The 27,178-nt window shown below is 39.5% G+C and overlaps 1 protein-coding gene across 3 annotated transcripts in view; it reads left to right on the forward strand.

Annotated features, from left to right (window-relative positions):
* Positions 1 to 27,178, forward strand: part of L3MBTL4 (L3MBTL histone methyl-lysine binding protein 4) — a 446,682-nt gene that overhangs the window by 198,272 nt on the left and 221,232 nt on the right. For all 3 annotated transcript variants that reach the window (XM_045458489.1, XM_045458490.1, XM_045458491.1), the window contains exons 11-12: positions 8,802 to 8,887; positions 10,969 to 11,079. In XM_045458489.1, coding sequence (XP_045314445.1) covers positions 8,802 to 8,887; positions 10,969 to 11,079 — 197 coding nt within the window. The remainder of the gene's footprint in view (positions 1 to 8,801; positions 8,888 to 10,968; positions 11,080 to 27,178) is intronic.

Here is a 27,178-nt window from a genome sequence, read left to right on the forward strand (position 1 = left end):
GAGAAAGACAGCACGAGTGGGAGATGGGCAGAGAGAAAGGGGTATGGAGGATCTGAAGCGGCTACTGTGCTGACAGCAGTGAGCCCGATTTGGGGCTCGAACTCACGAACTGTGAGATCATGACCTGAGCTGAAGTTGGATGCTCAACTGACTGAGCCACCCAGACGCCCCAATTTATCCTGTTTTTTTAAAAGCATCGTATTTCTTTTTCTACTCAGGTTAGTTACCCCTCTCAAGGAAGTAGCAAGTGGTGCTAATCCCTCCATATTAATTACTATGAGCTAACTAGCATAACAAATGACTCCAACATTTTAGTACCTTAACACATTAAGAATTGATTTCTTGTTCTTCTCACAGTACAGTTATGGTTAGTTCTGCCCCATGCAGTTATTCTGGAACTGGGGCTCCTCCAGGTCTTTCGGACTCTTTCAGCAAAGCCTGAAAATGGGAAAAGAACTGATGTTTGTTTGCACAGGAGATGGTTTTAGGGGCCAAACTTGGAAGTGGCTTATTACATCATTTCTACCCAAATGCATGGGCCAGAACGCAGTTACATAGCTACATTTAACAGCATGGGAGTCCAGGAAATGTATTTTCTCAAGAGGAGAATGAAAATGATTGAACTATTAGCCATCCTATGCTATATATATTTTACTAATTCCAATATGATTGCAAATACATGCACACATACACACTCATACATCCATATATTTGTGAACCCATATCCTTTTCAAATAATTGCTTGTGCAAATAAATGGAATTATATTATATACATATTTGTCCATTATCTTTTTATCTTGCTCAACTGTTTCATGGCAAATCTCTTTCAATTAATTTGGTATAGTTCTGATTCTTTATAAAGGCTACATAGTATTCCATAATGTGTTGTATCAAAATTAATTCAGAATTTTCTCTGTTGATAAGTATTCATTTAAAAATGCCTTTATTGATATTTTGGTGGCATTTAGAAGGAACAGAGCTAAATGTATATGCTCATTTCTGCATTTTTAAATTGGGAGTCTAGTATTCAGACTGGTTGTGAATGTATGTTAAATGCAAGATTATTTCCAGAAATAAAGCTATAATAATTCATATTTTGAGAGGTGATGAAATGTGGTTTATAACAGCAATTGATTTCTGTAGACTCTCTAGAATTATCAGTTTGCTGGACATACTTAGCAAATATTCTAAATGTCTGAGGAGCACATAGAAATATTTTAGCAAATTATATTTTGATACCAAATAACTACTTAACATCATAATTTCTTTGGCAAGCTAAAATTACATTAGCAAAATTTATAGCATAAATAAATCTTGTATTTAATTGCAACATGAACTATTGACGTTTTTTAGTTACACACAGAATTACTATATTTAAATGGTATTTTGGTATTTTCCAAATATAGATTCTGTTGACATAAGGAAGGTAAGAAGAGTTCAGAGAAAAATGTAAATTATTAATTAATTAATTGAATAGATATTAAGTACCTGCTAAGCATGAGGCCCAGCTAGGAGCTAAAGATGTAGCAAAGACCAATATAGGCATAACATGTAAGGATTATTAGTCATAGAATATTACTCAGTGGAGTATTGTGTAGTTAGTGAAATTGAGAGAAAAATAGAAGCAAAATAACCAGTATGTTCTCCATAATGTCAGCTATTGAGAGAGACAGACAGACAGAGACAGAGAGAGAGGGGGAGACAGAGGGACAGAGAGAAATAGAGGCAATTACCCCATCTTGAGTGCCTGCCATTTACCAAACACTGGGTTGGATTAGGTACCGTGGGAGCCATGGTCCTCTTGGAGACAGTTCCGCTGGGAGCTCATCCAGTGTAGCACAGATTGGCTGTTTTCTGAAAGTGATTTCACTAGTTAGAACAGACTCTGTTTCCTTAGTCTATTCCTAATACACTTCATCTCAGCCATACTTATAGCAAAACAATCAATTATGAAATGAGCTCCTCGATAAGTACTTGCGTACTTCTAGCTCATTGTGTAGATTGAAAGTTCTGTGTATGCTATGGTCTGGTGATTAAGGAACAAATCTGACATACTCTTAAAAATATTAGGGAGCATAACTGTATTCTTTGGTCAGAAAGGATATTTTACCCCTGATTGTGATGAGCTGAATATGAGTCCAAGACTTCTGGCATCTAAGGTACCATAACTGTGAGGTTAGTTTCAACATATTTTTTGAAAACAAAATCGAGTGAACCTGAATTAGGCTCAACAATGATTGAGATAACTGATTGTCCTCATGTCTTGCATTTCTTTTGTCTTGTACTAAATAGTGTAGTGCTGTCTAACATGGGATATTTAGTGATTCCTTGATGTTAAGATCGTTTTCATAAAGAGCCCCTCCATGTGTGCAGAACCTCGTGAGTGGAGTGGCAGCACACAGTCATTGGGGACTGCCTGCAGTCTCTACCATCCGGAGGCCTGGATGAGTTACTGCTCTGCCTTGTCAGAGCTTCTTGAAACAGAGAAGTAAATAGGTAACGCCTGGGGGGCATTCTTAGAAAATCCACTCTCTTGAAATGATGGCAAAGCCGGTCAGTCAGGGCTTCAGCAGTACTAGTTGCATGGCCCTCATTCTTCTATCGATGCTTCTTCTCGGCCTTAGTGCCTGGCAGCATGCAGAGTACTCACCAAGCCTCAAAGCAACTATTCACAAGTTTTGTTTTCTGTAATTGCAGATCGGGAGACCAGGGTTCTAGCTTTGGCTTGGCTATTAGTTGTCTTGCCTTAGACGAGTCACTTAAAATGCCAGGTCTCACTTTCCTTATCAGTACAACAAAGAGTTAGATGAAGTGCCCTGGTAAGTCCATCTAGCACGCGTGTTTATGATCAATATCCTCTGTGTTCTGATTGAACCTTCTCAGTAAGCCTCTTAGCACATCATTATTAAGCTGGACTATTGTCCATTACCTAAAAACTGTTTGTCCTGGGACGCCTATGAGTTTTGGTTCCTGGACTGGCCACTGATGTAATTATGGTTGTCATGCTTCTCTAGGTTGCATGGGACACGCTGATCAGACCAGACTTCCAGGACCTCAAGGGCTTATACTATTCATTAACTACCCTTCTTTAGACTGTCCCAGTGGCAAAATTATGTTTCTATTTAGGCTATTGTTCCAGGTGGTAAATTAATGGAGGACGTTGTTATAAGAAGAGTCTGTAACTTGGGGTGCCTGGGTGGCTCAGTCGGTTGAGCGTCCGACTTCGGCTCAGGTCACGATCTCGCGGTCCGTGAGTTTGAGCCCCGCGTCGGGCTCTGGGCTGATGGCTCAGAGCCTGGAGCCTGGTTCCGATTCTGTGTCTCCCTCTCTCTCTGCCCCTCCCCCGTTCATGCTCTGTCTCTCTCTGTCTCTCTCTGCCTCAAAAATAAATAAACGTTAAAAAAAAATTATAAAAAAAAAAAGAAGAGTCTGTAACTAATATGACACATAAGTAGGCCTTTCTTACATGGAACAAACAGTTGAGGATTACATTCACCTTATACAGAGGCCACAAGTCAGATGGCCTTCCCTTGGTACTGTGCAGTCTATAGTGCTATTTGGAACCTTAGCCAGAATTAGTACAGGAGCATCAGCTCGTTCTAATGATACCTCTGAATACTGCCAACACCAACAGGCAAACAACTTTATATCAGTGTTCCATTCATTATATTGAGGCTAGACCAGTACAGTTTTGGCTCACATATCTGACATTCTTGGCCACCACAATATCAAATGCAAACTTCTTAAATACATTTCATTCAGCAGATATTTGCCAAATATTTAATAAGTGGTAACTACTGATCACTACATACTAGGCTCTGTTCTGGAGAAAATCCCAGAGAAAATGGGACTTAAGTGAACAAATTCCTGTCATTAGGCAGTTATGATCTTATAGAGCAAGAGAAACAACAAATATGTAAATATTAATTTAATAAGTTAATTGGTGGTAAGTGCTATGGAGAAAAGTAAGGCAGGTCATGAGGTTAGGAGGGGCACATGTATTTGGTGAGAGGGTTCTGTAGATTTAGGGAGTTCAGGGAAGGACATTTGAGCAACAACTTAAAGGAGGTGAGGTAGGGAGTGTGGAAGGTACATGGGGAAAACTTCTCTGTAAAGGAACAGCAAGTTTGAGACCTTGAGGGAGAAGAAGTCAGCTGTGTCCTAGTTGGAGCAGGAGCAGAGTGAAGGGAGATGAGGTTGGAGTGGTAATGGGTCCCTGGTGGGTAGGGGCCTGTAGATCACTGTAAGGAATTGCTGTTCCGGAATGGTATAAGTAGTCCTTGGAATGATATATTTTAGTATATTTTCACTTGCATTTAACTTGGTTTGACGTTAAGTTTCTCTGTTTTTGCACCGTCCATATTTGTATCCCTTTTTTCTTGACTCTCAATTTTTTCAACTCAAAGCACTGGAATTGACCTTCATCTAAGTGACTTTTTCACACAGATCTTTCTCTGTCACCCTCTTGGGATAGCACATTTTGTCGTATCCCAGATAGTCCCACTGTTTCTCCGAGGACAGTTCTCAGCCTTTAGAGAGGCTCCTCTCCCCTGAGGGCGCAAGCTCTTCCCCTCCATTGCACTTCCTCCCTCCGTCCTCTCTGGCTGTCATCTGTGTGCCTTCTAGTTATTTGCTGACGTTAATTAAAGATATTTGTCACCTGGGTCTTCCTCTTCTCCAGGAAAGTACCAGTACCATGGGGAGATCCAGGGGCTGCCTGGCAGGAGCCTTGCTATGCTTGATCCCAATAGCTGACACGTTTCCTTTGTTTGGTTCAGCCACCTGTGCCCACAGCCACAACTTGAACCTCATCTTGCCTCAGCGTTTGCCCATCTCTGATGGTTTAATCTCTCAATAGAGTGGAATGAGGTGGGACGTGAATAAATACATTTATACCAACAGTCTGCCTCCAATCTAGCAATGTTCCCACCCTTGCCATACTACACCTTGGCCTCCAGGGGGAGCTCATACTCCCAGTCCTGAGGCCTTGGACCACCTTGGATCATGGAGCTCTGGGTTATAATACTAGCGGGAAGCAGTGGTTGAATACGTGGGTAATGGAGTCAGACATAATTGTTCCAAACCCATTTCTTCCACTTCTACGTGTATAGCACTGGGAAAGCTGCTCAAGTTCCCTGAGCCTCACCTATAAAATGAGCAGCATATGTGAGGAATGAACGACTTAGTGTAAATGGAGTACTCCGAAGAGTGGTTACTAGTAAACTGAAACTAGTTATATGTTGCTTTCTTTGAGACAAGTGAAGATGCTAAAGGCTATTGTTCCATGGGGTGGTCTCATATATTTCTTGAAACAAGAAGGAATTTCAGCTTCTGAAAAGCTTCTGTCATATTGCCACACAGCTGTGTCAGTGGACCTGGCTCTTGCCCCTTCCTCTGTTGCCCTGATTCTGCCCCCTGCCATACCCCCCAAAGGTAGCAGGACTCAGGGTGGGGCTAGGAGGAAGACAGTGGGAGTATGTGGCTTTTGCAGGCCTCCCTAGGCAATGAGACATTCTTCTTCCTTGGACTCACTGAACAGGGAATATATATACACACAGTACATACATAGCTCATTTCTGGAGAGTGTCACAGAGGCAGTACTGCTTCAGAAACACTGAAAACAGTCACAGTCTTTTATTCTCACTTATTGATCCTGAAAAAAGATGATTTCTTTCATAGCAGCATGCAAGATTTCTTTATGGGACTGGAGCAGCACTAATTGCTTCCTCCCTCAGCCTCTGCACATTCATTCCTCAGCCCACCACGTACTGCTTTCTTTAGTCACCATTCCTCAGAATCTGCTGCTTAAGCCCCTGGTGAGAGACCTGGAGCCAGGGAGGAGGGGACCCTGGTGCTGACGTGGCACGATATGAGCATAATCAGAACCCACACGGAAATGTGGAAATCCAAAATACAAGGAATGAGTTTGGACAGTCGTTAAAAATATGAGCTACAGGGGCACCTGGGTGGCTCAGTCGGTTAAGCATCTGACTTCAGCTCAGATCATGATCTCATGGTTCATGGGTTTGAGCCCCGCGTTGGGCTTTATGCTGACAGCTTGGAGCCTGGAGCCTGCTTCAGATTCTGTGTCTCCCTCTCTCTCTGCCCCTCACCTGCTCGTGCTCTGTCTCTCTCTCTCTCTCTCTCAAAAATAAAATAAACATTAAAAAGTATATGAGCTACAAAAGTAGCAGAAATAATTCCTGAAACAGAAGGTATGTAACATAGCTCATATATAGACAGGGACAAAAAGCAAAGGAAACCCTAAGAGAGTGTTTAAAAAAAAAAAACAACTCCAGCCTAAAACATGTGTACGGGAAGTTAGATAAAGCAAATGAGTTATGAAAGTAAATGCAAATGGATTTCAAAATCCATTTAGAAGATGTTTAAAATAGATATACCTGAGACAAAATAATTTAAAAGTAAAAAGGATGGGCAAAATTTTATTAAGAAAACAAACAGAAAATACAAGATGGCATACAATTTAATTTTTAGTGACAAAGAAGAATTTGATGTAAAAGCAATCAAGGTGTCTAAGGGAAATTTTTTTTTCAATGTTAAATAAAAAGCACAATCAGTAGCAAAAGTTACATGTGCTTTTCTGTGCTAAATAATGTAACATCAAAATATAAAGCAAACTACCCCATGATCCAGCAGTTTTGCTCCTGGATGCATTCCAAAAGAAGTGTATATTTGTGATGACCAACAAGAATATACTAGAATGTCTGTAGCAGCACTTTCCATAATAGCCCCCGAAATCGAGACTGTCCAAAGGACCATCATCAGTAAAATGGATAAATAAATTGTGAAATCCTCACCCAATAGACTGCTACAAAGCAGTGATAACAGATTTTCTGCATGCAGCTGTCTACACGAACCTGACAGAGTGCTGAGCAAAAGCTGACCACTGCAAATGAGTACATGCTGTATGATTCCATTTATACAAAGGAAAAAATGGAACAGGCAGAGCTAATCTTAGAGGTTAGAAACTAGGATGAGAGTTTCCCTTTGCGGAGAGGGGGCAGTGACTGGAAGGGTGTAGAATGGGGAGGGGCTGTCCTGGGTCCTGGTGGTACAGCTATGCTAATTTTGTGAACAGTTTTTCAGGATGTTTACTTCATTGGCATATTTTTCTTAAAATGTTCTTTATTTTAGTAAAAAGTTTAAATATGAAGAAAAAATTATCACAGATACTAGAAAACTGTATGAAAAAGTATTTTAGAAATTTTAGCTTATTGCTTCAGGTTTTTTGCTTAAATAAAAAATAAAGCAGATTTTTTAATAATAATAGCTACTTACATTCAATTGAGGCATACTAATATGCCTCAAAACGTGTGTATGTGTATGTATATACTTAAACAAAAATTTCAACTGTTGATCCTATATTATGCCAAAAAGAAATCCTAGATATCATGTGACATTCTGAAACTACCATGTGGTAAAGTAGATATTATTATGAATATTTTAAATAACTACAAAAATTAATGATTTGAGATATCTCTAAAATAATTATTTGGCCAGTGACTAAATGAAGGTGACACTTACAGATTGTAATTGTAATTGTTTTTGAAAAATAAAAGTGAGATACACAAATATTTCATAAAAGTTTATCCAGATGTCTAAAGCTGTGTTCAGGGGGAACAGTGGTAATTTCATGGTTTTAAATGCTTCTGTTATTTAAAAAAATGAAAATAAATCAATTATCCTTATAGTTCAATTTGATGAGTAAAAACAAACCTAAGGGAAATATGAGTAAAGAAGTAATAAGAGTAAAAGCAGCAAATGAAATAATTAGAAAAGAGAAAAAACAAGAAAGCTGATGAATAAATCTAGGTACTTATTCCTTTAAAGGAAAAAGAAAATGACACAATAATATAGACCTCAGCAAATGTAATTAGGAATAAAATAACACAAATATAAAGAGAAATGAGAAACCCAGTTAGAAATATATACATCTATGTATATATATATGTGTGTGTGTATGTATATATATATGTATGTATACACACACACACATATATATATGTATATATATATATATATATATATATATATATATATATATATACACACAGAGAGAGAGAGAGAGAGAGAGAGAGAGAGAGAGAGACGGACGGAGGAAGGAACATGATAGCACAAGTAGGGGAGGGGGAGAGGGAGAGGGGGAGAGAATCTCAAGCAATCTCTACACTCACTGCAGAGCTCCACGTGGGGCTTGATCCCTTGACTCTGGGATCATGACCTGAGCCCAAATCAAGAGTTGGATGCTCAACCGGCTGAGCCACCCAGGTGCCCCCAGTTAAAATTTTTTTAAACATACAGTGCTTTGTACCATGTTATACCAATATATAAGTTGCAATTATAAATGGCAAACCTGGGAAATTGCAATTACAGAGATGTAATTAAGAGAACAAAACCCTAATAGATGCAGAAGTATTGGAGAAATTGGAAAGATTTTCAGTTTATGGTCTGAGGTCAGACAGGGATTGTGAGTGTTTTTTCAAACTTTCTATAGAGGCCTTTTGGGTGTAACCAGGCTCTGCCAAATACCCACCATTTGACCTTGGCCAACCTGTTTAACCTTGTTGAGTGAATGAATGAACCGATATATGAGTGCTTGCTTGCCTTAGTGGGGATGAAACAGCCCATTCAGAGGTTAAAATAGACTTAGGTAATGTATGTGAGGTTCTTAGCATAGGGGCTCTTAAATAGTGAGCAGTTCACAGAAGGTCAAATGTCTTATAGTACATGGGAATCAAAATATTAGTGAGTAATTTTTGATATGTATATGTATTTTTCAGGTTATCCTGATCCGGAAAATTTTTCCTGGACAGAATATCTGGAAGCTACTCAAACTAATGCTGTTCCTGCCAAAGTTTTTAAAATGGTGAGTTGTATACTCTCTAATACACTCTCAACTTGAAACGGTGTACATGTTGACTTAATTTGGCAGCTCAAATTATTCTAGTTTTTTCTTTTTAAATGCAAGTGTTATTTTCATAACCACTTTGCCTGGTTTTCAGTTAAAACTACAAAGGAGGTGACTCATTTACTATTGTTCCTCTACACAAAAGTAATGATGGTTTCCCTTCTTACAAAGCACAGTAGCCCACCCTAGTGCAGTTGAAAGCCCCTTATCAACCCCTAATAATGGCAGAGTCCTTCATTTCTGCTTGTCTTAGTCCACATGGCGGGAACTCTGAACTTTCACAGTCTTGGGAACTGTTTGAATGCCAACGATGCCATAATAAAATAGGTGAACTGTATGTAGTGGGTGTGTGTTACAGTTTTATCCATTTTGAGGGAAACATTGCTGTTAGCATTTAGAATACCAGTTTTTAAAGTTCAAATTTGTACTTATACCTTTATTCCAGGGTTGAACCAAGCATAAATTATTGGGGAAAAGACAGTGCACTGATAGTACAGTTAGAGATATTTATGTTGTAAAGTGGTTTTCAGATTGTTCCCTTTCAACTTAATTGTGTGCTCCAGGCTTCCTGATTCATCTTTAGTCAGAATTTTATATAGCGAGCTTCTACATACGATTTCATTTATAGAAAGTTTTCTAGGGATCAAAAGGGATTTTAAACAAAATGCTATTTCATTTTTTTAAATAAATCTATTATAATAGACTGGATTTGGAAAATGAATTTAATCAAATTAAGAAAGCCAGAAGTCCTGGAGTGCTAGAAAGGACTTCAGGAATTGAAAAAACTCGATAAGCAAAGTACCAGCTGCTGGTAGTTAAGCTCTTTCTCTTTTGCTTTCTGTCAAAACTCATTTTATTTTTCCAAGAAGAAAATTACAAGAAAATAAAATTATGATTTCGTTAAAAAGGCAACTTCCAGGCTCTGACATGGAGTTATCATGGATTCATCTCAAGCTGTGTATCTTTGGCATCTGCAATATGAAACTATTACCTTTGTTATCAGGACAGTGACCTTGGGGAGAACAGAAAGATTTTCAAGCATCAAAGACCTACTTGTAGTCAGTATATTCCATTTAGTAGACATAATAATGCATTTTAGAAGAAAATATACTTCCACAAAAGCTGGAGAGAAGCAAACCAGATATTGGAGAAAGATTTAACTGTTTATTATGTATTATGAGGGTTTTCTATTGCCATTTCTAGACTTACAAAATTCAGTACAGTTTCATTTTCAATAAAGTCGATTGAATATTTTATGTGTAATAGCTTTCAGAGTGACTTTTTACCAACCTGTGAACACTGCTGGAGTTGTCTTTTGACTTTGATTTTTTGTATTTAAATTTCATTGGTGTCAATGATTTGGTAAGTCCCAGTGTGCTTTTCCCCACCCCATTTTCTTTAGGATTTCCTAAGTGTCCTCATTATAGACTCCTGGTTCCTAGGATTTTTGGAAGAAGCTTAAATTAAAACAGTTTTTAACATGCTTATGTTACAGATAAGTAACAAATGCACAGGTTATAGCTTTAAATTACATTGTGGTATGATTCTAAAATAGTTTTAACTGTCAAGAGTTATGCAGCTTTTATCTATTTTAAAATTTAGATTTATAAAGGATTATGTTTATGTTTTTCTAATTATTTAGCAAATAATTTTGTCTTCTGAGTCATACTCTATAAAACTGGACAGTGAGAGTGGTCAACAGTTTCTTGATTTATAAAGTTAATTTCAGAAAAAATTAATCAAATAGATAAATTGTTAATAAATTAGAACCTATTTTGAATCTTGTGATTGTTAATGAATATATGATTTAATCTGTCTTTTTAGCTATCTTGAAAATGACCAAAAAATTCTTTCTCCTCTCACAGGTTTTTATGAAACTGGATAAAATAATATGCACGAAATGTTACATGCCCTTAAAACTAAATTCCAGTTGTGTTCAAGGTCTAAATGCAAAGTCAGATCAATTGCACTTTAGAAAACATGCGATGTGGCATCTGAGCAGTGGGATTTTGCTGACTTTGGCTCTCCTGATGTTTCAGCGGCCACCCCACGGTTTTCTGCCCAGCATGAGGCTTGAAGCGGTGGACAGACGGAACCCCAGGCTAATTCGCGTGGCTACAGTCATCGATGTGGATGAGCAGCGGTTAAAGGTAGGAACTTGCCAGAAGTGCCCTGCTGTTGTGGCTCCAATTTCTTGGCTCCGTTGGAGGAGAAAACTTCCACTGATTTCGTTCCTAGTCCCAGTTCCTGGATACAGAGAGTTCCAGCTGGCTGGTACCTGACACGGAATCTGTAGATTAGACACACAACTGATTTTGAGTGGGATTCTAACATATTCATGTTGGGATTTGCTGTTTAGACTTTCTGTGTTCTTTCTTTCTTTCTTTCTTTCTTTCTTTCTTTCTTTCTTTCATTCTTTCTCTCTCTTTCTTTCTTTTGTTCTTTCTGTCTTTCTCTCTCTTTCTTTCTTTTTTTTTTAGCTGCCTTTTGTCACTATTATCAGCTATTTCTTTGAAATAGTCATTAAACACCTTAACAAGAACAATTAAGTCTTTGTTTTTTACTGTTCTTTGTTAGATCAAAGAAAAATGAATAAAAGGACTTTAGTCACTGTAGCTAAAACAAAAAGTTAAATTTTGATATAAATATTTGATGAACATATTTCTCTACTGTTCTTATTGTGAAATCTACTTTTTTAAAAGCACACATCATCAAAACTAAATTTTCTTAGAAGCTTTTCATTTTTTTGTACAGAGCTGAAAGTTGTGGTATTCAATAATTATATAACATATGACAGTTCAGAAGTTATTTTCCACCCAAACACAGTTTATTTCATAATAATAAAAAGATTCAAGTCAACTACTTTGAAAATAGGCACTATCAAGAAAGATGCTTTTATGTGTGATGTACAGTTATAATTTAAAATAAATGTTATGTGCTAAATGCTGAATAATTTATCTCATAAAGAATAATCAGTACATATATTTTAGTAAAATTTAGAGATGAGTATTTGGCCATAGATTATCAAGAATTGGCAGTGTTTTATTCTTCTGACAAATGAAAACAACTACGCTGAATGCTGTTCAGAACTAATACATTATAGGTGTTTTCTCTTACATATATTGTTATTAATATTTTATTTTAAATTTAATTTTAAGCATATTGCTGAAATTATTATTTGTGGCTCTTTATTGCTTACTCTTACAGCACTTACTCTGGGAATAACTTTTGGGTATCGTAATTACTTTATAAATTCACGAATATCTTGTTATTGAAAATGAACCTCAGGTTTTTTTCTCTGAATTCTCTTTTAACTTTTATTATACAATTATTGCATTTATAGGAAAAACTCAATAGTACATCAAATCTTATTTAGAATTCTAAGTGACAGATTGCTTTCTTGTGATTCATAAGCTATGTATCGTGGTATCCAGTTGAATGTATTTGCCAGCTTATTTATGTGATCATATTGGGCTAACACATTACCTTGAAATATTTGAAAAACTTTAGTTCCTAAATTGAATTTAGTATATTTCTTATTTACTATCTCAACATTGATCCTTTTAAATCTCTGAGAATTTAGCTGGTCCTTCCAAAGAAATATTTCATGTATCTTCTCCTTATTCTTTCTCTTCCATGGTAATTGCTTTGTCTTTTACTATAAGGAAAGAGTTGAAAAATGCCTCGTCTCTCTGACAGGATTAGAACCTTAAGTGTTACCTCTGTGGTTGTGAGTGCAATGGAAATCCCGTTAGGATTTTAGGACTAAATTAAGATGTGTTTATGCTGCTGACATTCTCTACCCTGTGAAATGGTGCTTTATAAAATGTGAAATGAATTGCTTCCACATACCATTCAATCTGTCAGAATGTTATCAGTCCTGGAATGGACATTAATGTCTTAGGGCTTATAGAGTACTTTTGACCTCACCAACAGCCTCTGCCCTCTCATAGCCCATTCCTCTGATGGAACCTCCATTTTGCCGTGGACTCTCCATGCTGCATCCACCCCCAGTCCTGCAGTTGGGTATATCCTTGTCCTGTCCCATGAGGTACAGGGAGAAAGATTGTGGGCTGGCAGTTTTCTGAATAGACACAAATTATGGAAAAGATTCAGAAGTGTGGCTTAAAATTCCATTCATCAGTGTTCCCAGGGAGAAAAAGGCATTGAAAATGAGTCTCAAGTGTTTTCCTCTGAATTCTTGTTTAAGGAAATTGAAGGCAGTGGATGGGACTCTCTCTGCAGTAGAGAACACAGTTGACACTTCCCTGATCTCCTGTTTGTCCAGCACCATTTGTTTATTAATATGCTGACCATATTCTTCTGTAATTTTCTCTTTTATTTATTAAAACAAAATTTTTTGTAATTTTCTCTTTTAACATCTATCTTTCCAAGACCATTTTTATCACTGATACTGGCACATAATAGGTGCTTAATAAACATGTGAATGAATGAGTGAAAGAACAGATGGCACTGCGTATATTTTGGCATCCTGTTATTTGAGTAATTGTGTGAAACAAAAAATACTCTTCTCTCATTCCTAACTCCCGTCCTGATTACTCACTCTTCCATTGGAAATCCAGTTCAACATAATGTACGAAAGTGACATAGGATAAACGGATCTGGGTTTGAATGTCAGCTCTGACTTATTTAACTGTGTTATTAGCTTGGTTACTCAGTATATTTGAACTTCTTCTTATCTGTAAAGTGATGTGGTTAATAATGCCTACCTTGCAGGCTTGTTGTGATAATTCAGTGAAGTAACAAATGTAAAATACCCAAAAATGTGCCTGACTCTCTCTAGCACCGTCAGTAGTAACTGCTGTCATTAGCCAGTGCAAATGCCCTGTGCTGCTCTCCCTGGGTGCCTTTATTTTCTGTGCTAACAAAGAGGCCTCATGAAAGGAATTCTCATCGGTAGGTAGAGGAGGAACAAGCCCACAGTCCCTGGTGAATTCGAGGGGTACTCCCCTGGGAGTGCTCGTGCTCATATGGTATTGTGCTGCATGTTTGTGTCTGACTGCTGAGAGTAGAGTCAGCAGGTCAACCAAAAAAACTATACTAATGATGATGATAATGACGACGATGGCACTTAATTTTATCAGACGACACTCTTGTAAGGGCTTATATGCATTAGTGCATCCTCGTAGCAACCGTGGGAACAAAGGTGCTATTATTATACTCATTTTATGGATGAGGAAACTGAAGGCCAGGGAGGTTAAGTAATTGGTCCAAGGTCACAAGAGGGAGAGAGAGAGAAAGCACAAGCAGAGGAGGGGCAGAGAATGAGGGAGAGAATCCCAATCTGCCCGGTGGCACTCCCTCTCACGAACTGTGAGATCATGACTTTAGCCAAAGTTGAGAGTCAGAAGCTTAACCAACTGAGCCACCGGGTGCCCGAGGGGAACTGGGTTTAAACCCCAGCTTTCAAACAGAGTTTTCAACTCTAGAGCTTATAGTCTTCCTACTCCTTCTATTCTTATGTTTTAATCGTTATCATAAATATCCCACTTCATAATGGGAGAGCAGATGTCTAGGGTGGGGACCGAGTTCCCTCTTAACCCACCCTACTTTGTCCTTTGTGCTGAGCCCACACTGCCTGTCCTCCCTGGAGGTTTGGGCGGTGGTACTGGCACTCCCTGGCAAAGCGCAGTAGATCCAGAAGACTAACTTTTTTCCTTTCTGCCACTCCTCAAATATGTAGTTGACCTTATGTGCTTGATTAATTCTATTTTTAAAGCAGCTTTTTTGAGATATAACTCACACACCATAAACTTCACTGGTTTTGACTATATTCCCAGAGCTGTGCACCCATCACTACTATCTAAGTTTAGAACCTTGTCATTCCTCCCAAAAGAAAGCTCATACACCCTAGCAATGACTCCTTGGTCTACATCTCCTCGCAGCCCCTGGCAATCACTAATTCCATTTTCTGTCTCTGTGGATTGGCCTATTCTGAACATGCCATATAAATGGAATCATGTAATAAATATGTCATCTTTTGCACCTGGCTTCTTTCACATAGCATAATGTTTTGAAGGTTCATCCATCTTGTAGCATGTATCAGTAGTTCATTACTTTTTATTTCTAAATAGTATTCCATTGTACAGATGGATCTACCACATTTTGTGTATCCATTCATCATTGTAGATGTTTGGGTCGTTTCCGTTTTTTGGTTGTTTTGAGTAATGCTGCTATGAACATTTGTGTATGTTTTTTAGTGGATGTAAGTTTTTGTTTCTCTTGGGTATATCTCTAGGAGTAGAACTGCTGGATCATACGGTAACTCTTTTTTTAACATAAAATGTTTTCCATAGTGGTTGCACCATTTTACATTCCCACCAATGGAATATGAAGGCTTTAGTTTGTCTACATCTTCACCAACACTTGTTATGGTGTTTTTATTTTATATTTTATTTTATTTATTTATTTTTTTAACGTTTATTTATTTTTGGGACAGAGAGAGACAGAGCATGAACAGGGGAGGGGCAGAGAGAGAGGGAGACACAGAATCGGAAACAGGCTCCAGGCTCTGAGCCATCAGCCCAGAGCCCGATGCGGGGCTCGAACTCACGGACCGCAAGATCGTGACCTGGCTGAAGTCGGACGCTTAACCGACTGCGCCACCCAGGCGCCCCTTTATTTTATATTTTAAATACTACCTAGCCTGGTGGGCATTATGTGTGCAGATACAAAGAATGTGAATTATTACAGTTGACATGTTGCCGCCAATAGTACATTGAGCAAAAGGAGTAGGATGCAGTGACTTCTTAGCGGTTGTAGTAGAAGTGATAACAGCAGTAGATATGGTGTCAGGCTCAGAAGTCACAGAAGTGTTATCAGTAGAGTAAGAAGACCCAGTTATTGAATATGGACCTTGTTTCAGACATTTAGCTAAGTATCTTATGTATTGTACCTTTATCTTCACAACAACTTTTTTAAAAACTTTTATTTTTATTGAGGATTAACTGACATGTGACACTGAATTGGGTTCAGGTGTGCAACATAGTGATTCCATATTTGATCACCACAGTAAGACTGGTTACACAAAGCTCTTACAAGTATGGGTTATTTCTGCCTCACAGTTGGCATGGAGACTTTAAGTATTGACCCAGAGTTCACAATCAGTAGTGGAAGAACTGGCTGTAAACTCAGATATTACTAATTCCAAAGCTAGTGCTCTCTCATTTCAGATATTACCCTCTAGCTGTGATAAGCCATAGGAACTAGAGACTATAAATTGTCAGTGTTGGCAGGACAGGGCAGTGGCAGCCTGACTCAAGATATTCTCCACTCTTGCTCTTTTAAGTCCACTGGCACTAGTCAAGTCAGATATTCTGATTTTCATACTGAAAATATTAATTTGCTCGTGTGTGGTTCATGGCTTATGAAGTTTTTCTTGCCATGGCAGGTTTTTAAGATGCTGTTTCCCTTGTGTTGATTACCGTGTTTATTAATTACCATAGTTACTTTCTAATAAATATTTATGATATACTCAGTGTGTATCATGTTCAGTTTATAGCCATCTATTATGTTTAATAATTATTCTTTTGTTTGGTTGCACAGTATACTCTGTTATATTTGAAGGCCCATTACTGTCACCTTATCAGGAAATGCACGTTAAACTACAATAGACGGATGGATGCTTTTAGGAAGGTTAGCCTTTATTTAGGAAAAAAAGAGTGTATTCTTCTACAAATAAATGTAAAAGGAGGACTTAAAACAGAAATATTTGATAAATATTTGCCCTGTGGGAACCACAGCTAAGCTGTGAAATGAATTATAAATGAATTCCAAATAGATGCTTTAGGAAATTCTCTTGAATCATTAATAAATTGAGTGTCTTCAGCAAGTCTTTTCATATTTAATGCATTAACTGGATGTATTTGTGGCATTTCTAAATGAAATAAAAGCATCACGACAAAAATTGTCCATTGTCATGGTAAGTTGTCTACTTGTGTGACCAGACTGTTTTGAATTTTTGGGCAGACCAATAAGTTCAAAGCTTTTGTTTGAAAAACCTGCAGGTGGATTAGTGCAAAGCAAAAGTCCAAATACAAGTCAGTGAATGTTCATTTTAATTAAGGATTTCCTGTGCTTGGAGAAAGTTGCTTGACCCCTATGAGTCCTTGTTTAATTATCTGTCAAAAAGGGAGCAGAATTGGAATATATCACCTCTCTTGCCACTGTCTCTAGCTGGGATGCATTTTTGAAAATGGTTTTGAAATATGAGGACAGAACAAGATACTAACATTAAAAATGACTGTCCTTTGAGCTAAACTTCTAATTAACGCCCATTACAGTGCCACAATGATTGATGACTGTCTTCATTTGGGAAGGAGACTGGGACAAATTTCAAAAATATTATGACCAATTAATGAAAAGATATTTTTTAAGAGTAGGTGAAACTATAAATTAGTGTCAGCCATGATTTCCAGATAGGTTTATGGCAGGTAGAATGCCCTCCCCGGTAAAGGTGCATTAGTGTAATTATAGTAACAGCAAACAGCAGCAACAATAATATCGGTGATGGCTGACTCAGTTGTGGTGCCTACATGTTGCTGTTGATGTGCTTTTACATTTTCATATTCTCTTAAACCAGACAGCAAGCCTATAACGTAGATGCAGGTGAAAAGACAGTCACACGTAGCTTAAGCCACTTGTCCGAGGCCACCCAACTACAGCCGGAGCTTGTAACCCATAGGGCAGCATCTCTTCCTGTAAAGGGACAGCAAGGAACTATTTCAGCCTTTATGGGCCTTGAGGTCTCTGCCGCAACTCCTTGGTTCTGTGGTTTAGCACAAAAACAGTCATTAACAGTATGCAAGCAGATGAGGGTGGCTATGTTCCTGTAAAACTGAGGACACTGAAATTTGAATTCTCTATAATTTTCACGTCATGAAATACTCTTCTTTTGATTTTTGCAGCCATTAAAAAAATATAAAAACCAATTTTTAGCTCACAGGATGCACAAAAACAGATGATGGACCCTGTTTGGCCTGTGGACTATAATTTGCCAACTCCTGTCTTAATAGATATACCAGACTGATTTGGCTATGAGAGATGAACTTACAAAGTTGTTACTTTTAGTATAAACGGTTTTGTGTTTTTGCCTTATTTTTTTTAATATTTTTGAACGAAACCACATCTATGTTTATTTTCCAATCTAGTTTTAGATATTCAGTGGAAAGAGGTAGAAGAGATGAGCTATACCATATAATTAATAGCTTCTAGACTTAAATGTATTTCTCCTCGTATCAGTTGATAACCATCCATTCATTTGATTTTCAGTGTGAATGTAGTCAAGCTCCCCAAACGATGTATAATCTTTCATAGGGCAAGCTTCCTTGCCACTAGAATTATACTCTCAAAGAAATGTAAATAGATACTTACCTTGAACGTTTTTATTAAAGTCTCTATATCCAGAACAGAATCATATGCCCAACAGCACCGCCAGGAAGAACTGCCCTGGCGATGACTCGGATGTCCCACTCTGGAGCCATTGCTGGCACTCCTTAAGTAATCCTCACCAAACCCCCATCTCACCAGCCTGACCTGTGAAATCTAATGAGATCCTGACATGTGATTATTTGGCTGGAAGCATCAGCTTAGTCATGAGCGGAATAGAATAGAAATAGAACATTTCACAGTTTTCTGTGCAGAACACTGTCTGTGTAGAAACTTCTTAAATAAAGATGATGATGTTGTAGCACTAGTTGTTCTTAACCCTTATTTTAGGATTATACATTTCTTTGAGCGTCTGAGGGATGCTACAGATTGTTCGGCTGCAAAATGCACATACCTGTGGGTACAGATGCTGGATTATATTTGTGTTTCAAGAGTTACTGGACTTTTTAGTAAGGATCTCATTTTAGGCTAACAATTCTCAACTTTAAAAAAGGTCCTCCATTATCTGTAGTCTGTTGCTTTATTCAGTGCTTTATATTTACTCAGGAAGTGTGAGACCCCTTGCCTGCTGTGATAACGAAACCTCTGGTTTCTCAGATGTTCAGTCAGAACATGCAGTGTGGACCTGCTCTCTTCCTTCAGGGAAAACAAGAGAGTCTGTTGGATTTGCCTTGGCTTTGGAGGAGATGTGCACATTTTCCATGGTTTTCTTGAACAGAAACATACTATTTCTGACCAGCTGCAGTTTTGACATTCCACATGCCCTTACTAATACTGATACTTAGCTAATTAGGCTGGATATCATCTCTTTTTCTCACATCTTGCTTTATAGGCACTCTATTTTTACCAGTGGAAGAATATCTATCAAAAATAAATAAGAGCAAAAAACTCCCCAGAATAAAGTGACTAGGCAAGAGGGTGAATACATCTCCCATCTTGTTCTGAAATCTGTGTCATTTCTTGTGATATAAGAAAAGATGATGGATAGACTCAGGGAAAGCAGCTTCTTCTGTGAGAAGAGAACGAGTGAATTCTTACATTAGATTAATTTATTTCCAAAATGGAGTTGTATTATTTTCCCACTGCTGCTGTAACAAATTACCACAAACTCAGTGGCACAATGCATATTTCTTTAGGTTGGCAGTGTCACTAGGCTCCAACCAAGATTTCAGCAGGGATTCCTTTTGGATGCTCTGGGGGAGAACACTTTCCCTTGCCTTTTCCAGTTCCTAGGGCCTGCATCTGCTCCTTGGCTCATGTTCCCTTTCTCCACATTCGAAGCTAGCAGCATAGCATCTTCAAACCCCTCTCTGATATTTCTGCCTCCCACTAATCAGGGCAGTTGTGATTACCTTGGGCCCACCGGAAACCCAGGATAATCTCCCCCATCTCAAGATGACACCTGCAAATTCCCTCTTGCCATCTCAGGTAACCCTTTCACAGGTTTCTGGGCTTAGGATGTGGACAACTTTAGGAACCATTATTCTGGTTCTGCAGACTGCAGTAGTACTGGACAAAATTAAGATGCTCATTAAAAAGAGGGAGAGGGGGCTTTTACTTGCTAAAATCAAGAGATTTTACTTACTAAAGAGACCATTCCAGGAGCAGTGGGCCCTGGGGTGATGTTGAGACTTGGAACCTGCCCTCACAAGCGAGTTGGGGAGGTAGGTTAAATCACAGTTCAATATGGGGGGCATAGCACAAACTATTGAATGTTGTAAAAGCCCATTTGCAAATGCAGCAAGCCTTGTGAGCAAAGATGCCGAGGGGCAGATGGCTTCTCCAGGAGAACAGTTTTTCCTCTCTTAGAAAAAGTATAGAACATGCCTTGTTTTATTTGCATTTCCAAACACCAAATGCCTTTATTTACTATCATGTAGAGACAAAGGAGATTTCAAATTTAATCTGTCTTAATGTGTATGTGTGTGTATGCATGCATATTTGTATCTATATACACATTTCTTCTTTTTTTTTTTTTTAATTGAAAGCCCCTTGAGCCAGTGGTCTGTACACGATCTGTGTTTGGACCAGTGAGCAGAGGAATCGCAGGAAGTTGCATAGCTGTGGGAGCCACTGGGACTCAGCTGTGGGAAATGGGCCACAGGAGTCTGCAGCACAAATGGTTGCTATGGGTCTTCTTTTTCTACTACTGCTTCTTAGGGGCTTGTTCCCAGCACTTTCTACTCCAGGACTCCGCCCAGGTGTGTGTGTGTCCTTGCTTCCTTGGCAGAAACAGGGCCGGGTCATGGAAACAACGGGACGGGGCCATATTCACTGGGACCCAAGGGGTTCTGGTGATAGAAAAAGAAGGGATGTGTAGATGCTGTAAACTCAGAGGATGTATTTGTGTTCCAGGGCCATTGAACCAGTAGGGAATAAATCAAAGTTGAACCAAAGATGGGGTTCAGAGATACAGGCTGGGCAGGATGATGGCCCCAGTGAACAGGTTGATGATCTGGTAGGCAGGCAGGGCAAAAACTGGAAACAGGCACAGTTGAAAATGTTTAGGCAATATTCCACATCCTGGCGGAACTGGGTGTGGCAGGAACTGGGTGTTGCATTTCAAGGGTGTAGTACAGGGGAGGGTATTCCACAGCAGCAGGATCCAGATCCAGCATTACCTGGAAGAGTGCAGAAATGGAGAATCAGGGCCTCCCCCAGACCTGTTGGAGTCGGAATGTGCTCTCTTCTCAAACATGAACAAGGAGTACTTATTCACATTTAGAGAAAGGCAGTCTGTGTGTCTTCTGCCCTCGTTTTTAATTCTCTTCTCCACATGGGTTGAGGAGGGTGGTGCGTGTCCACTGCCCTCCACGGTAAGCCAGGCATGAGTGGCTGCTTTTGGATTCTAAATTCAGCAGACATTAAGATCTGGGTGGTTCTCTGGAGAGCCCTCTGACCTGTGATACTGTTGTAGGAAAATTAAGTCATCTAATTAACTCCTTCAAATGTATGCTCCCTAATTTGGTGTCCACAGTGAGGCTTTATGTCAGAGAGCTGAGAGGCTGGCACTCAGTCCTTGGACTCCTAATGTAATGATCAGTATTTCCCTGTCCTTTTCCTTTGGGTAGCAGTAATCATTCTTGTAGGGTCTATGCGGTTACATTTACCTTGTTCTCCTCTACCTCTTTGCTCCTTTTGAGTCTTCTCATTGGCTTCTGTCCTTAACCTCTTGCCCAAGGCCTTGGTCCCTTTGTCTTTACTTCTCTGTTCTGGTAGCTCTGAAGCCTGAGTGCATATTTAAAATGCCCAGCAGTTTGGAGATCCTCAGGTTATTCTAATGTACTGTCTGGGCTGAGCACCTCTGCTGGGTTCTATCTCCCTGAGAGAACTCATCCACTCCGCTGGTTGTCAGGACCTTTTATTGACTGATAACTTCCAAGTTTGTATCTGTCTGTTTCCATGACCTCTTCTCCAGAGCCCCAGGGTCATATATTTAACTGTTACTTGACATCTTTTATATGTTTCATGAACTCCTCACTATATAGGCCCCAACCCGTTTCTCCCTTAGGCATCCTCAACTTAATAATGGCAACTTACCCATCAAATTGCTCAAACCAGACACTTGGGAGTCATTCCTAAAATTTACCCATCTTGAAACAACCATTTGTAGTCAACCACCATATTCGATTGATTCTGACTCCAAATACTATATCCCTAGTCCCATTGCTGCTCTCCATCTCATGACAGTCACCCTACTGACAGCTGACATCATCTGTCAGTTGGACCACTACAGTTACCTCCCAGCTGCTCTCTGGATCCACTCGAGATCCTGTCTGTCCATACTATATAAAGATGCCAGAGTGAACTTGAAAACATGGGTTGGATCACATGACTCTCCTGCACACACTCTTTGGTGTCTTCCTATTATTATATTTATTTATTTATTTGTTTTATTTTTATTTTTTTATGTTTATTTATTATTAAGAGACAGACACAGAGCGTGAGCAGGGGAGGGTTAGAGAGAGGGGGGAGACACAGAATCCGAAGCAGGCTCCAGGCTCTGAGCTGTCAGCATAGAGCCCCGCGCGGGGCTCGAACTCACAAACTGTGAGATCATGACCTGAGCCGAGTCGGTTGCCCAGCCGACTGAGCCATCCAGGCGCCCCGAGCCACCCAGGCGCCCCATTCCTATTATTATATTTAGATGAAAAAGAATCAACCCTTCTAATGTGCCCCACTAATCGTGTGTAATCGTGACTTACTTCTACAATCTTATTCCACATTTTATTACCTTTAGAGACCATTGGAAAATTTGGAAGAAAATAGAAAAATACTAGGATTTGGCTAGTGACTTTTGAATTCAGTTTGAAAAATTATCTTTTCAGCTGAAAGTGATACTTCACTTTTAACTTCACATGAAGGGATCACACATAACCCTCTCTTCTGCTTTTGAAAAATGCCAAAATCACCTGTTGAAGGATTGGCTATATTCAAAACCAGTGTGGGCAATGACAGCTATTCCATGACCAACTTCTATAACAGGCAACTGGCAAAATTCTTCACAATTTATTGTAAGGTGCATCTTGATTTAATAATCAGTGAACTGTAGTACAGGGTGGGGTGAGGGATGTGCATGATAGAATCAGGGAAATAGGAGAATTCTTTTTTCATGGTTTTTTTTTTCCAGTAAAGATTTGCTTTGTGAGGTTAGAAGATGCATTTTTTTTCTAATATGTGAAAGTGGCCTCAATTTTATGTGAATGTACCAAAGTTATAAATGGACAGTGAAGCCCAAAGAAAATATGTATAAAATCTCTATGTATGAGCTACATGTAGATGCTTTTAGGGCCACTCAAAATCAGTAGGTTCTGGGCTGACTTCAGAGGTTTTGCGTAAAGAACCTTCAGTGAAGCAGGTGTTGTTGTCTTGTTTACCACGTGCCATGTCTCTGGCATTTGTGTCCTTTTCCAAGTGGACTGTCTTCTCTTTCTGCTCTGAGTGTCTCTCCATAGCCCCTCACTTCACTGACAGTGTGATATTCACCCATTCTCAAATGGTTGCCTGTTTGCAAATTTCTGAGTGAGGCCAGAAAAATCCTATGCCTGGAGAAAAATGAAGAGACATTCCAAGAGGTCTAACTTTAAATTTATCTCTGCAAGTGTCCAAGGAAACCATAAATTCATTCTTGTGATTGCGCTCCATTTCCCAAATCAGTTCATGTCCCCATTCTCCAGGAACACCGTTTCCCACATCCTCTGTCCTCACATCCTTCTCCTCATTCCCCTTTTGTAACTTTGGCTTCTCATTCTCTGGGAAAATGGAAGAAATGCAGAGTAAAATTGCTGCTATCCCCATGCCAAATCTACCTTTCTAACCTTGTCCAAATATACATACTCAAAATTCCTACTTGTTGCAGTGGGAGAATTATCCATGTTCCTGTCTAATGATCCCTGCTTCTGTAAAGCAATTTACTCTCCTCTTACATGAATTTAATTTTCATCATAAGACTTGTGGTTATCTGACATTAAATTATGTATTCACTTATTTCTTTTATCATCTATTTTGCCACTAGAATGTAAGCTAATAGAGGAAACCCTTTTCTCTCTTGATTACTCAGGTACTCTTGATATCCCCAGTGTCCATAGCACAAGTATCTGGCATTTCAGGAGTGGCAAATAAATATTCGCTGAATGAATGAATGAATGAATGAATGTGAGTTGCAAATAAAAATGTACTGATAGATTGTTTGCTGTAATGAATTACTGATTATTAAGGATTAGTTATTCCTTAATGCACAAATGAGCATTAACTCTTGGCATTAGCTGTGTGCCCTCTACATATTCCCTCACAAAAGAGTAGCTATTTATAACATCACATGGAAAATTGGATTAATTGGCAGTTTGCTGTTACTAATACACCTTTAATAAGCAGCGTGATAATGGTAAGCATGGCCAAGAATGATATAATATTTGAATAACTGCAGTCATGCATTATTTCATTGTATATGATCCTTTCTCCCTTGTAATATTGGCTTTGTGAATCATGGCAGTTATAACAGTGTCAAAGAAGCATAGCCCATTATGGGGCCATTATACTAATAACACATGACAAACAGTGGCACTGTGGAGTAGTAATGGATGCATAATGGATAATAAATGGTTGGAATTCTGAACAGTAATGCTTGCTAGTGATTTGCTCGTAATAATAACCTTCTCTTAAAATAAATGTGACTTCAGTGTCAAAACTGCCAGCCGCCTGAGGGGTGCACATTACTTTTTGAGGGCGACCCATTTCACTTGGCTTAAACCTTTCTTTGCTTCCCAGCTGATGAAGCATATCCTGTGACAGCCTATGCCCACCGTGTCCACAGGATATCTCCATTGGTGAATTAGCATGGCATATCTTAATAAATAGGAACCCCCAAATTGATATGTCCTGGAATATATGAAATATCATTACATCTTCTCACTTGGTATGCTCCACACTGATTATTTCCCATTTGCATCTGAGATTCCTGAATGAACACTTTTACCGACAGTGCTTTGTGCTGCCGTCAGGAAACTTGCTGCCTTGACCTCTGCGACATGCTCCCCGAAGCCCTGCTCACCACTCTTTGCTGTCTTTGATGTTCCATCATGACTTTTGAGGCAGCTCCCTCTTGCCAGGGGGATTCATTACTCTGGCACCTTGCTCCTAGATGGCATTGCTGCCTGGCACCTTCCTCCTAGATGCTCCGAAGCTCTTTACCTCCTTGAGCCCTGGGCATTGCAGTGAGACCCCAGTGTTTTGCTCTGATTATTAATTATAATTTGTCTGTCACTATCCAAGAACCAATTCAGTGCTTCCCTTCTGTTGAAGCTCATCTTAATGTTTCTATTTCAGTTGCCCCCCCCAAAAAGCTACATTTATTCAAGAATAATATCATAGAGGTCCCCTTCTAACCCCAAGTGTCCATCACTAGTCCTTCAGATTCCCCCTTCTGCTTTGGCTGTAGCCAAAACATCCCCCTAATTCTGCCATTCCTACCATCTCATGACGATAGGGCTCAGTGTCACTTTTTCAAGACCATATTGCCACTTGTCCAGGTGGTAGATTGTTATCCATAGTGACTACCAGTAGGCTCTGCACAGTAATCATGGGGACATTCCATCTCTGCTTTCTCTAGTATGGTATCCACTTGGCACATGTGACTGGAAAATGTGGCTGAGGAACTGAATTTTCAATTTCAGTTAAGTTTAACTAGATGGATTGCCACATGTGAGCAGTGACTCTCGGATTGGATAGCGTAGCCGTAAGACATTTGGTGCAAGTGGAAGTGGTGGCTGGTGCACATCTACCTGCAGAAGTCCCTTGTAGGGCAGGGACTACCCTACCCTACAGGTAGGGTAGGGTACAGTACAGTACAGGTACAGTAGGGTAGGGCATGAGGGGTCAGTTAGCTGCCCCTGGGAATCTGATCCTGTATTGGATTTGGGATCATGCATGCTCTATCCCTGCATCTTTTTGATCAGCTTGTGTCTGAAGGTCAGGTTTCTTCTGTCTCTTTTAACATTACTAGTGAAGATCACAAGCTTACAAGGTTGAACAGATTTTTTTACCCCTTTTGGAAACCAAAAGTATAATTCAGATGAGAGAAAAGAGACTGGTTAAACAGTAGGCAAAACCAATAATTACTCAGTGATTAATTCTCAAGACTGAAAATTGTCTAAATATTTAAATTGACCTTTCTGCTCTGCCCTAAAATGTGTTTTCAGCAGTGTGAGCATCGTAATAAATATATGCTTCCTTCCTAGCCTAATAGAATATTTCTACAGTTTAGCAATTTAATAATTATGCCCCAGGACTAGATGTGACCTGCCTATCATTGTCACAATTTAAATTCCTTGTCGGACAGTGGGTACCGTGTCGATTTTGAAAAGGCCAAGGACCTTCATTTAATACTCCTTACAACACACGGTTGTTTCTTTTCAACTTCTACTGATTTACAGAATTTTAGAATTTAGGCTTTACTTTGGGAGTGGCACTGAATTTGCTGCAGTTCAAAGCAGGTGGCTTCAAGGGAGAAACAGACCAAGGAGCACACAAGAAAAGAGAAACACAATAGAAACTAACATTTTTAGGCCCATGGTATTCATTTCTTTAAAAACGTTTATTATACAACCAGTGCTCAGAGTGCGAAATGAGAAGCAGAAATAAGACAAGGGACTCTTTTAGACTTGAAGTCTCAATAAAGATGAGAGTAAGTGAAGCATATTGAGAGTAGTGCAGAATTCCTGGGTTTTGAGGTAGTGTTTTATCTTCCCCTGATAAATACCAGACTTTTTATCATAAACCGGGAATAAATCCGATTAGCAGGTGGCGAAATGACAAACGGAGCTGAAATAATGGCTTTATTAATGTTGAGCATGAGCGCTTGCAGCCACAGGGAGTGGGGAATGCGTCACTCACATTTCCACTGTGAGCATGTGCCTTCTGTGAGTAATGTGACCTTTTCGTCGGCAATATAATGCCCGCAAAGAGAGACTGAAGAGAGAGGAAAGCACCCTTTAGATTAGCTTGAGAGGCCACAGTGGCAGAGAGAGGGGGTGGGGGGGGGGATCAAAGAAGCCTGATGAATGGAGAGGGCACTGGAAGCAGGTGAGCAGAGAAGTGGGGAAGGCCACGTGGGCCCAGACCTGCGCTCTGCGGCCCTGCGCTCAGGATCCGCTGCTCCTGATACGTACTCCTCTGCATCAGAGCTTCGTTGCTTCTCTCAACTGCTTCGGCGAGGGGGGGGGGGGGGGGGGGCGGTGTCATGAATGTATTAACACCTGTGGGAATGTGGGTCTGAAAGTAACCCTGCTTGGAATTTCACCCAGGTCACCAGCGCCGGAGGACGACACAAGCCCTGTAGCCGGA

The sequence above is a fragment of the Leopardus geoffroyi genome, chromosome D3 (genome assembly GCF_018350155.1).
Source record: "Leopardus geoffroyi isolate Oge1 chromosome D3, O.geoffroyi_Oge1_pat1.0, whole genome shotgun sequence".
Lineage (NCBI taxonomy): Eukaryota > Metazoa > Chordata > Mammalia > Carnivora > Felidae > Leopardus > Leopardus geoffroyi.